General features: G+C 35.7%; 1 protein-coding gene across 7 annotated transcripts in view; it reads right to left on the bottom strand.

Annotated features, from left to right (window-relative positions):
* Positions 1–13,385, bottom strand: part of crebbpb (CREB binding lysine acetyltransferase b) — a 41,202-nt gene that overhangs the window by 25,036 nt on the left and 2,781 nt on the right. For all 7 annotated transcript variants that reach the window (XM_028042483.1, XM_028042488.1, XM_028042485.1 and 4 more), the window contains exon 2: positions 3,380–3,999. In XM_028042483.1, coding sequence (XP_027898284.1) covers positions 3,380–3,999 — 620 coding nt within the window. The remainder of the gene's footprint in view (positions 1–3,379; positions 4,000–13,385) is intronic.

Here is a 13,385-nt window from a genome sequence, read left to right as displayed (position 1 = left end):
CTGTAATCTGTCTTTTTATGTTGCTTTGTGACTTGGTTTAAGATGCCTTTTAGCCCATCTTAAACTGGACTCGTTTGACTGTGGCTGATGATGTTCTGGAGCTGATATGCAAATTTTGCACTAAAACATGTCGATTTCTGACACATGCAACCCTTCCAGGAAAGTATGATGGTTGGATATTCTCACAGATGAACATGGCATTTTCAGTCATCTGGAAAGTTTATCCAAATACTAAGGAGAATCCCGATAACTTGGCTGATTTCTTGAAATACATAGTTGTGTCTAAATTTCACTTGAAAGTCGTCAACATTTTGAGGAAAGTAAAAATTCTCAAAAACTAATATTTGGTATTTAATTAAAAAAAACATGTAGGGCAGAGAAAAAAAGTATTTTATACATTTTATGTGAATACCTGGTTTCTATACAAGGAGCATCACATTTTATAGGAATGGGTATATATTGCATCATTTATTGGTCCTTTGAAATCCATCCTGCAATAATGGGGCCCAACTTCAATTGACTGACTGATCCAAAACCAGATAGTATAAACAGATTAGTTTTTCAGACTCATTTTGTTTAAAGTTTGATAATAAAAGTTTATCAATAAATGCATTTACATTTAATAATGTGCAACAATTGTGCACTGTTTAGCAAAATTCTAACGTTACTGTTGAGAGAAGAGATTTGTTAACATAACTTATTCTGGTTTTAGAGCAATATTTGTTTCGGTGAGGCTCTTACTGTATGCAGTGATAAAGATTTAAGTGCCAAAAAGAGTCAAAAGACTTATGATTACTTCAAAACATTAAACACTTTAATATACTAGAATATTACGATAAAAATTATTATCACCAGCCCCTGCACTATAGTGGAATACTTACATTTTTGTGGTATATTTTATTTGTATTAGCACTGGAATGGTTCACAAAACAACTCTTATGTATTTTAAAGTTACTGTTCCATTTCTACTTAATATGAGGAATAAAAGCTTTTAGCTGACAGCTTTGTTGAGCAGTGCCTCTATAAAAATTAGCTTGAGTTGCTAACATTTTTATATGCAACACAGTTAAAGGCATGCTGAGCACCCTTACTTGTTGGCAGGAGGTTCAGCATTTTTCTTTCTCAATTAAGCTTTTCTATAATTAGTTGCTCCCAATGTAAGGATTATGTATTTTCTTCAATAACTGGACCACTGCAAGAAAACTAGAGGCTCATGGAGCTGAAATCTATGGGAGAAAAACAGTCAAAAAGAACAGAAGTGGATTAGTGCTTTTATTTTTAATTAATTAATTAATTCAACAAATTTAACAGACGTTCCTGGCATAAAGCGATTTGCTGCCGGTCCCGACTTTCTTCTTCTGCCGTGGCTTAAGCAGCCCGACAGAGCAAGCCCTGCCCAGTCGAAAGAAAAACGGTACGTGACACACAGAGAAAGACCAGCTTGCACAACAAATGAGCACTGCACCGCTGCCTGCCTGCCTGCCCCTCCCCCTCCCCTGCACATAAAACCCACAGATGCTTGTCTGCCTCTCATTCACACATCCAACCTCTCCTACCAATGGCTTCTCCCACTTGATGAACTGCCTTTATCAGGGGATTGTCGGCGGGGAAGAGGAAGGCAACGCAGCAACGGAAAGCCTCCAGTACCTTCCCTCAGCTTGTGAGCCTCATTTCTTCAAGTGTTAATAATAAACTCTTACAATGAGTATAAAACTTTGCATGTTCATTATCCTCAAGTGTTGGGAACTTCCTAAACAAGTTCTTATATTTAAGCTAACCATTTACCTCCAGAGAAGGACAGATCAAATGGACAACTAAAAGTGATGAACAATAAAATTTTATATTTGACACATCGGTCTTGGACCATTTCAAACATTAGAAATGGCTTCTGTTTACTCAGATTTTTTTTTTTATTTCTACTAAAATTGTTTGCATAAAGCAAAGAGACAAAACTTCAATCTTTTTCATTTCAAACAGCAGCCAAGAACACAGGCTGCACAATTTTTTAGACATTTTTGACACTTTTATGCAATCTGCCAAGTAAATCAAGATGATGCTTTGGTCTCGTGCCAATTTCAGCAGTATTTAGTTGTTCCACAGTCGTTTCATTTTCAGATTATAGACTGGCTCTGTGAGATGTTCTGACCTTGTTTAAACTTTCTCCCTCACCTGTCTGCTGTGTGTTTTGGTCTTCAGGATGCTGATTCTTCACTAAAAATCTCTAATAATCACTTTTGAGGCCTTCCCATAACAGCTGCGTTTAGACTTTCAGCTATGCAGATGTGAGTTCTATTTACTTATTTAACTAGCAAGTTGTAGGCATAGTTGGTCGCTTGGGATTTCATTTAGGGGCATCACATTAAAGGGGCAATGAATACAAATTCATGTCCAACTTTTTAGATTTGTATTTGTTGCACTGTGTAACTTTTCTCTCACTTCGCTCCGTCCGAACCAATTTCAATAAGACATCGTACAAAACAGAATCAAATCAATGAACTTATGAAGCACATAGTGAAAAATTAAGGTGCATACGTCTGCACAGGAAAGGAGGGGCTTGTTTCATGTGGTGACGTCTGCTGTAACAATGTCAGTGAGACCTAGCCTGTTGGTTTTAGTCTTGGCTTCCCTTTCAAACCACAAAGCCCTGTATCTCTCAGACAAGCGGAGGAACAATTTCTCGCATTGAGCACTTCAAAGTGCTTGAAACTGTAGATATTCGGAGACAATAAAACCAGCAGAGCACAATACAAACCGCTGCTCATTCAAAGATCGCAATGCATTAATGCCAAGGAACGACTTTTCAGCAACATTTTCACAGCTTAACCCAATTTTATATCACTAAGATGTGAAAAAGGCCATAATTAACAGATTGATTATATGATTGAATATTAGACAAAAACAAAATATAAATCCAAGATTACAAAGTAGAACAGGATAGGTCTAACATATGAACGATTGTTGGATGACATAAATCCAACTCAATAAATTATATAGGTTTAAAATGAAAAAAGATCAGTTTTAATGTTGGTTGTAACTTCAGGCCCACACACAGACTGTTGACTTGACTGTTTTCTAGCAGACAGGCACCGACATCCTCCACAAGGAGGCTGAGCCAGAAAGGACATAGTTAAAAAAGCTAACTGTTCACAATATGTTGTATATAAACTTAATAATGTAAAGTTTAGTAGAAGAAAAAAAGTGTGGTAAATAAAAAAGAAAAATTTAAAATGCATTATAAAATTATTGGTGTTCATTAGCTGTAAATCAATCATGAAAATCAACAGAAATGCTAAAAGACAGCAGTGCGTTTGTGATCAATCTAATTGATGAATTTCTCTCTCATATTTTGTCAGACAAATTAAATTTTTTTTAAACTCACCTTGTTCATGTTTCCAGCTTGTTGGGCATTCATGGTGTGCGGTGCACACATCTGAGGTCCTCCTTGGGTCAGAGTCTCTGCCAGCACACTTCCTCCAACACCAGGTCCAGCGCCTCCTTGTGTCCCCTGCATTGCTTGGCCTTGGTACTGCATGCCAGGCCCAGGTCTCCCTCGGCCTGCTGGTCCCATAGCACCATTCATGACCTGTCCCACTTGGCCCATAACACCATGACCCTGACCACTGTTCAACATCGTCTGGTTAAAGCCCAGGACTCCATTTCCTTGTCCAGTGGAAACACCTTTCTGGCCTTGGGGCGACTGATGATTGGGTGAGCCCTGGCCCAGAGGCCCTTTGCCCAGCACCGCACCCAGCTGGCTCGGCACCATTCCTCCCTGTTGGGGACTGCCAGAATTGAGCGCACCCCCCAGAATAGATGAGCTTCCGGGTCGCAGGAGCTCAGAAAGTTGCTTGTGTTTGGAGGCAGCATCAGGTATAGCCGAGTTGAGACCAGGTGGCATGCCACTTGGACCACAATTAGCAGACGGCCCATTTCCTAACTCTCCATTGAGGATAAGTTCATCAGGAAGGTCGTTTTCCAGATCAAGCAACGATACAAGATCTAAAAAGAGACAGGAGGGAAAAGGATAAGTTAGCCACCTCACTTCCAAGGGCTTTAACTAAAACTTACAATAGTAACTGCCGGAGAAAGTAGCTAAAAATAAAACACATTACTAATACAAACGTGGATCAAGCATTCATAATCTTTGCTCTTACTAACCTCCCCCTCATAAAGTACCAAAAGATCCTCATCCATGCGTGAATGACAATAAACTTGATTTAATCCAACTCAAAAACATGACATGTACAAAAAGATGCTCAATGGGAGAGATGCCAAAGTTTATTTATGTGGATATGCAACTCAGCATTTCATATTTCAAATAAATTGTTGACAAATCCTCACGTTAACCTAAAAATACCAAGTATACTAATTTTAAGGAAAGGGTTAAAACAGAATATAAATAACCTTTATTGTTCATAATGGGGAACTAGCAGCAAAGTGACAATCAAAGTCTGCAGATTTACACAGAAATAAAAACAGAATCTAGAAGAACACACTGTACAGCAGGCGCCATTTGCCTCCCTTGACTAAAGTTGAAGAATTATATAAATCCACCCCAGCCCAGCAGGTTGGAGGAGGCTTCTTTGTTTGTTTGTTTTAAGTTTGGGCAAAACTATTACAGATAAATCAAAATGGTCTTCCATCCATCCATCCATCCATTTTCTGTTCACCCTTGTCCCTAATGGGGTCGGGAGGGTTGCTGGTGCCTATCTCCAGCTACGTTCCGGGCGAGAGGCGGGGTACACCCTGGACAGGTCGCCAGTCTGTCGCAGGGCAACACAGAGACATACAGGACAAACAACCATGCACACACACACTCACACCTAGGGAGAATTTAGAGAAACCAATTGACCTGACAGTCATGTTTTTGGACTATGGGAGGAAGCCGGAGTACCCGGAGAGAACCCACGCATGCACAGGGAGAACATGCAAACTCCATGCAGAAAGACCCCGGCCGGGAATCGAACCCAGGACCTTCTTGCTGCAAGGCAACAGTGCTACCAACTGCGCCACTGTGCAGCCCTCAAAATGGTCTTGCAATGAAAAATGTTTGGCACACAAAGTTTTTGTCTCTTTACATCCCCAATTTCTACCTTTTCATTAATTTCTTTGTGAAAAACACCACATCTATCCAGTTCTTTCTACTCTAAAGCAAATTTTGGTTAATCCAAATCTACTTCCAATTAATTAATTAAACTTTAATAAAAACAGCAAAAATATTCAGAGGAGGAGTAAACTAAATTTGACTATTATTGCTGAAAATAAATCAATTTGTTTGTACTTTGTATCAAACAAGCCCACAGAATTTACATGTTTTTTTAATAAGATAAGCCTACTTTTAAGTTTTTGGTGTTCAATGATCGACACTCCTTTCCTACAAAACATCTGACTGCATTATTTGTCGAATTAAAACATTGCATACTTAGTTTATTGTTGAGCAAAAAAAGAGTAAACCATTTTTGTGATTTCCTTTTTAAAAGCGTGATTTTTCTGGGCCACGAGTACTTTTTATGATTTAACTCATGTGACAAAAAGGTTGAACACCTCAGCTGTTCAATAAAGGCAAAAGTAAATGCATTTCCTAGTACCAAATACATCTATTGGAAAGTCACAAGAATATAAAATTTGACATTTTTTCAAAACAAAAAGCACCTACCTTTTTTGACATGTTATTTTAAAATGAATCAAATTTTTTTGGTCATTTTTAATATTAGCAGTGACATGTTTAATAATGTAAACAGTCAAAATAGCCTGTTTACATACTCTCATATTTGTGAAACTAAATGATTCAGCTGGTGCTATTTGTCAGGAAGCCTTTTCATTTGAGAGAGAGAAAACAATCAACATGTATACATGTATTTATTCAAACAAAAAAGGAACTGGCTATTTTCTGGGTATTAAAATCATTTTAGTAACTGTAGTTTACTTAATCAAGTGACATGTTATGTTTGAACTAAAAGTTGCAATAGAGTCACAGAGAAGCAAAGCCTTCCTCTGCAGTTGTGCAAATAACAAACCAACTACCAATAAAAATACTGAAGTCTAAAGCCCAAATCACGTGGCAATGCCAAGGTCCTTCCTGTGTAGGTGTGCTTTTGTATGCAAGCCAATAAACAACAACCACACCCCAACACACACCTTATTCTATGTCGCCACTGACTTATAACAAAAGAGGAATCCAACCCACTTCTTAATGATGCATTTTCACAGTAATTAGGAAAATTAGACACTTCAGTTTTCCAAAGATGAAGGCTAAAACCACATTTATAAATTTCAGTTTAGCCCAAAAGTGTGCTAAAGGAAATAAAGCACCGTTAATCAAAAGGCTAAACTCGGGCCTTTGACATCATCGCAGCCGTACGGTGCTGCCATACTTACAGACAGCAACATAAACAAATAGACAATCTGGCATTTAATGGAGGGAGCAGCTTAAAAAAAAGAGAGACGTTACATTTACTGGAAGCAAAAGCCATTCCACAGAGAAAGTGGGGCTGCTTCTAATGAGTCGATCAAACAGTAAATCATCAGAGTTTGTACTAGCAAGAAGCTACATTGTGGCGTTTAACTTTACAGAGTAAACATTCAGAGTTATTTTCACAAACAAAATTTGGCAGAACGTGAATTAGATATGTAAATTCAGCGTTTTTTTAATTAGTTGTCATTATATGCACATTAGGAATGACTCATTGCAAAGTCAACTAACCATTAAACAGTATGAGAGTAAATGTATAACCACAAGCAAAAAATACAGTTGCTTTATGGTAATAAACAAACAAACAAAAAAATTTCATATAGAAGCATAAAAAGTACAACAGAATTTAAATTATTTTGTTAAAAATCCAAGAGCAACAAATATTGGTGCTCTCAGCTAACATAATATCATGTGATAACAATTGAGAAAGAAAACTTAAGAGTGCCGTGACAATCACTGTGTTTATTTTGTCTGTCACAATGGGAATAAATGTAAATCTGTTTCAGGTAAACTTTATTAGCCCAAAATTCAGATTCTTTTTATTTTTTATAAGTGAACGCACCATATACGTTCATTTTTGAGAAATTACAATATGTGTTCTGATGAGCCTTATTAGATTAAAAATACCTTTTGAAATTCTAAACCTTGAAGCAGGTATTAAATATATTGTTCTATTAAGTCCATATTTCTGTATTAAAAATATTCCTTCTAATTGTTTTGTTTTTTTTAAATAATGTTCTAATTCTAAATGTTTTTCTTTGCTGTGAAAGTTGTCACTGAGGGAAGAGGACTCCAAGTTTTCTTTTTTCCAAGGTGTTTAAAAACTACGTTGGAGAAAGCCTAAAATGTTGGCTTTTCATTCATGTTGAAACTTTAAAATGCACAGCTTGAATTCAACAAAAAGAACAGCTTACAGTAAATTTAAATACAACAAGTTTACTCATTTTGTTTATACATGACATCTCAGTAAAAACTGAAGGGCTGCATTCTGCAAGTGAACAACAGACTGCTGTTGACATTTGCTAATGTTTAGTCTGCTAATTGTTTGTACAAGAACATTTTAAAATGTTGACTAAGTAATCATTTTGTTGTTTAAAATTAATTAGCAGATACATTTAACAAGCCAGCTTTAAATCCTAATAATGGCCATTTCACTTTTCAGACAAATGTTTTGGTTATGAGAAGGACATTAAAGGGTAATTTTTTGATTATTCTGTACAAACATTTCGGATGCTTTAAAGTAATTTCTTGTATTCTATTTGTCGTTTATAAAATGTAAATGTTAATTGACCACAACAAATATTATTTATAACCTGTTGCTGAAAATTACTTTGTTTTGGTCAGGCATCATAAACGCGCATATATTAGAAAGGTCAATGGGCCCAAATGGGATTATATTCAAAATGAAAAAAAGTAATATAAACTCTTTTGGAAAATATTTTGCAACTACATTAGATTGTAAGACGTGAGAAGTTTTATCAATATTAATTTAGATAATTCAGCAAAATGCTTAATTACCTAAAGAAATAAATTAATAAGCAACGATTAAGTTTTTAAATGGTAACAAGTGGTGTGTTGATGGTCATAAAGCTGGATATGAAATTGATAAATTATCTGAAGCTTTTATTCAATATGCAATTTCATTTTCCACTGTCACTGTAGTTGACTAAGGAACAATATTATTAAAGCAGAAACAGTTATATTTCTAAAAAAAAAAAATCTATATGACAATGGAGTACTCTCAAGGTTTGTCTGTTTTCTCCATGCTTTCTTTTTTTTTTTTTGCTTTAGCATCACTTCATGTGCTTCAACTTTATCTCTGAACATAAACATACAAGTTTAAAACACTGCTGTGCCCTGGAATAAAACCCATACAGAAATGTTTCAGTTTGAATGTTGCTATCATTACATTCCTATATTCTTTTAAATTTATTTAGAAATGGGAACCAAACATTACGATTTTGGCTAAGTTATCATTTAGCCAACATTATTTGTTGTCACAGTTTCTAGCGACAAGAAAGGCACCTCAAACTGAGCCAGAATTTTAAAAAATCTTTTTCATGACTTAAGAATTAGGCTGAGCGGCACATTTGCAGCTGTTGGTTACAAGAACTAATAGCTGTAAAATCAAAATCATTGAGTTTATTTTGAAAGCTCGTTTGTTATGAATTGAAATTACAGGACCAGATAATGAACTAGGTCATGTCTAACTATCCTGAAGCAGCACAGCAAGTTTTTACTGCTAAATAAACCTGCATAAATCTTTGATTTTACACATGATTGCTCAAAAGTAAAGCATAAAGTCAAAGATCAAAATAAAAACCTCTAAAATTAACACAACTAAGATAAAAAAAGTAACTGTCCACTGATTTAAAAACAGTTCACAGCAAAATTATCTGTTACAATCAGTCATTACAGCAAATTCAGAAGGAAAACAAAATCATGTATCTGAACTGAACATAATATATGACATTCATATTCATATCACCTTAAATTTTTAGTGCTCATCACTGTATCATGAAGGCTGCATTTCTGGTTCAGCAAAGGTTTGTGGTTTTACTGCCCTGCTTTGAGCTCCTAAACACCATCATGAGAAAATGGTAAAATAATGCTAACTTGTAAATGGCTGTCACTCTGTCTTCTTAGATGCACATACACACATATTTAAATGATAAATAAATAATAACTGATTTCCTTGTCAAACAAATTTGAATAGAAGTTTGCTTTAAAAGTCAATTCATAAAGTAGTCTTATTGTCCTGTTCCCTAGTCAAGCTTTGGCCTTATCACTAGCTTAAAGCAAACTAAACATCTGCTAATCAAAGTCTGCATTTTCATTCATCTTGTATTCATGTGACATAAGCTACATCTGAAGTTGGAGAAACAACTGAGAGTTTATCCCTATAAATCTAATTCAGAAAAACATCTGTAAACCTTTATATATGCAATTTTAATTTCAAAATTGAAGTTAAAAATGTACAAAATTTGTAGCACACAACACAAGTAAAGCTGAGAGAATACAGCTCTGCTTGTGTAAACAGCATTAGCAATCAGAACTACTTATAAAAATGTACGTGAACACTAAAAGTTGAAGAAAATAGGAACCCCATCCCTTCTTCACACAAATATTAATGAATGAAATCCTCTCAAAAAAGAGAAAATAACAGTAATATTGGCACACGTGTCAAATGCAAAATGTTAAAAGAAGACGCGTAGAGAGGAGACAAAGGATATCTGGGTGGCTTCCAACGACACCCACCCTTCATCTCAATCAGTTCCACCACAGCAGACATCAGCTATCTGCCAAAATGTTACTAATCTTGCAAAAGGGAATATTTGTATGCTTTTCCCCCCTTCCAATTGTTTATATGCTAACATATATGTTGGTCCTCAGAGACAAAGAAACCAAGCAAAAAGCCCAATAGGTGAGCAGTTCCATTAGCGAGTGGCTCAAACTTGCCCGTGGTGTCGACGCGCCCATTCAGTTACACAAATGAACACAAGCCTGACTCTGGCCTGTGGCCACGGGCACAAACACATACTGACACGAGTCTGGAGCCCCATAAAAAACTGTCGCACATTAACATAAACATCAAAGACTGCTAATCTGTGTCCATGAGCAACAGCTCAGCATGCGTGCTCCTCCGTCCTGATGCCAAAAATGAAAATGAGACCCAAGTAGAATCAATTTATGTTCGCAGATATTAGGAGTACGCAAATCATCGATTTTTTGATTAGTAATTTTAACTGAAAAAAAAATGCAAAGAAAAAAAATATTATTACAGATTTACTATGTAATCTTAGAAAAAACTGCATTTATTGAATTCATGAAGTCTATGTATACCATCTATAGGCCTTCACATTAAATCACTTGTCCTTCATACAATGAGGGATTATGTCTGAGTTGCCCAGAGGCTGAACTAACATGTTGAAAATGCAAAACAAAAGCCCTACTTAAATACAACCTATCTATAAATCAGGCATACACAAATATTAATTCATTAGCTGACAAAACATATGAAGTCTGGAAAAATGGATTCTAGCTCCATACTAATTCCCAAAGAAAGATCCCATTTAATAACCATTCTAACAGAGAGCAATTCATTTTATTGGTCAACGCCGCTCTGATCTGCCACGACGTGGACAAAAACAGTTTAGGGGTATCCTGCAGTCTGTGTGTTAATTCTCTCTGCAACATTTCCCCGTTTTAACTCGCTTTGACCAAAATGAAATGCCAAAAATTGGACAAAACAAAGGTGGGAATTCCTGTCTTTGAAACTGCTGAGGTCTAGTTTGTTTAAAAATTGCTGTTCATACACATTTTGTGTCATGCTATTCTGCTTCATAACAGTTTAATGCTAAAAGTCCGTGTTTGAGTCAGCAAATATTCCCACAGATGCTGCGCCACATGGAAAAGGGAACTTGTTACAATAAACACACTTCTTATTTATTAAACTTTACCAGCTAAATTGCTTGAAATTTTGATGTCAAGAGATGATAAATCTATGCTATGTTAATTTCAAACTCAGACGTGACCCATCAAAGGACAGTCTGTAGGCTAACTGCAGATGATTAAAGTTGGGGTCGGGACTTCACCAAGGTGTGGGTACTTTGTATTCCTCTTCAGACATTAAGGTGAGTAAATAAAATATAGTTGTAAAAGCAATTTCTGTTATAAAAATTAAAAATTAAAACCGAAATCATAAAAATGCTAAAATCTAACTTATTTTAAATGTAGAACGCAACATGTAGAAAGTTACATTTTGCACCAGAAGAAGTTGGAAACTAAACGGCAGAACTCGGTGGGGTACAAAATGGCGATGGGGGGGAAAAAAACACTGTCCATGTGTTGGGTGACACTACTGCACTCAACCAACAGTTGGCATCTTTTCCACTTTAATTGTGGGTCAGAAGTTGATGAGTTTGGTAACAATGGTCTGAAAGACTAAAAAGTAAGACAAAAACCAAGACAGAGGCGTTCAAAAAAAAAAAAAAAAACTCCCAATATGAATTGTTAAGAACCAGAGTGAGTTATAGGAGAAGGACAACGGAAAAGATTTATCCCAGACTTTCATGCCATTGAACGGGGTGTAACTGACGTGCCTGTAGTAAATCACACAACATGGTACACACATCTTTGGTAAAAAAAAAGAGTAAATGGTTAAAAATAATTAAGGGATATCTAAGGTACTTTAACAGCAAGGCAACCTGTTGTAGCTGTGAAGTCTAAATCTTCAGAAGATGAGGGCTCATCAACGCGTTCTATTATGATAAAACCACAACCACTTTAAATTTTTTATCACCATGTGCATAATTAACTTTCTTTAAACTATGTGTCAGTTTTACAACAGAAGGCTGTAATATATTCAAAGCACAGATGTACAAATTAAGTTTTTCTTGTAAAACAGAGTAGAGGTGTGCAATTAATCAAATGTACAATTCAATTTGCTAAAACAATTTAACCACTGAAAAATCATTGGCTTTTTATTTTCGGATAATCAGATTTGTAAGTGAGCCATTATTTTACAGTATCTCCCAAATGAAGCATGCTTCTAGGAAGTTCAAAGGGCAATGAGTTCATGAAACTTCATGAGTTTCTTGTTTTGAAAAGTTCAAAGTAAGGATGGAAGAGGAGGAAAGGAGCTGAAAAGTATCCTCCCAGTGGGATCTAATTAACACACTTTTATCAGGAAACGTCCTGATGTACACACTGCTGTTTCACACCTGGATAAAAGTCTGGCATGAAATGACCAAGTCTGCAGAGGTCTGAAACAGCAGAGGAATGGTTTACCAAACCATCTGTGAAATTTCTTGAAAAAAGGTAAATGACTTCTAGAATCTTTTAAAAGTTGCATTAAGATGCTGAAAAGTTTGACTGAAAAAAGGTAATATATTCATATAATAATTTTGCGATATGTTGATGTACAGTAAAATTTCAACTCAGGATCTTGTTTTTCAGAGATTGCAGAAATACAGGATATTGCTGACTGTGTGTCTATATTTTTTTTTACATATTTTGCATTTAAATTAAAAACTACTGGTTATTTTAAAGAAATTTTTCACATTTAAGGTATTTCAATGGACTTCGAGTGCAACTGATGCATTGTGGTCATGTTCGCAATATCAGCGTGTGAAACATCGCAAACTCCAAGAACTGCTTGGATGTAATATTTAGGAAATAATATTTGAAGAATCCTGTGTTCACGCTCCCCATATATTTAATATATTTAACCAGAAAAATGAACAAACTTGTGAGCAGGAGTATTTCTTTAGTGGCTGAGATGCTAAAGGTGAAATTATATGACGTGAAAGAAAGAAAAATCTCTGAAAAATTAAGACTCAATCCTAGTGCATTTAACAACTACAAAATTGCAATCCAATAGCTTTCAACAATTGTGCAGCTCTATTTAGGGGTTGGGCATTTGAACAATTCTGGTTCACATTTTGATTCCTCGTTGCGATTCCGTTTCTCAACAGTTATCGATTCCATTTTTAATTCATTTTATTTCTACAATCTTTTTACCTTTTGTAAAACTTTACTGTTATTTTTTTTTTCATAGGGCTTCTTCCGAGACTTAGGAACCAGTCCAGGTAAGCAGCAGGTACAGTATATGATCATAAACGGTGCTAGGCTGAAAGTCCGAACCGGAGGAAGATCGGCACAGAAATCAAAGACCTGGAATTTGATGGCTTCTGTCAGAGGATTGGGTATCAAAACTAGGAATCAAAATTTAAAAAGTTGAACTATTCCAGGAGAACTGAAATGTTAGTACCAGTTCCAATACATTCTTGATGTCCAACCCTTCCCAAACATATATATAAACATTTTTCTTTTAAGCCAAACTAGTATAGTTTGTCTATCATTTTGCAACCCTAATCAAAGTTCTAATTGTGTATTCAGATTTTTGACTAAT

The sequence above is a fragment of the Xiphophorus couchianus genome, chromosome 16, assembly GCF_001444195.1.
Source record: "Xiphophorus couchianus chromosome 16, X_couchianus-1.0, whole genome shotgun sequence".
In the NCBI taxonomy this organism is placed as follows: Eukaryota; Metazoa; Chordata; class Actinopteri; order Cyprinodontiformes; family Poeciliidae; genus Xiphophorus; species Xiphophorus couchianus.
The sequence above is the reverse complement of the archived record's forward strand: the minus strand, read 5'-3'. Positions and strand labels throughout refer to the sequence as shown.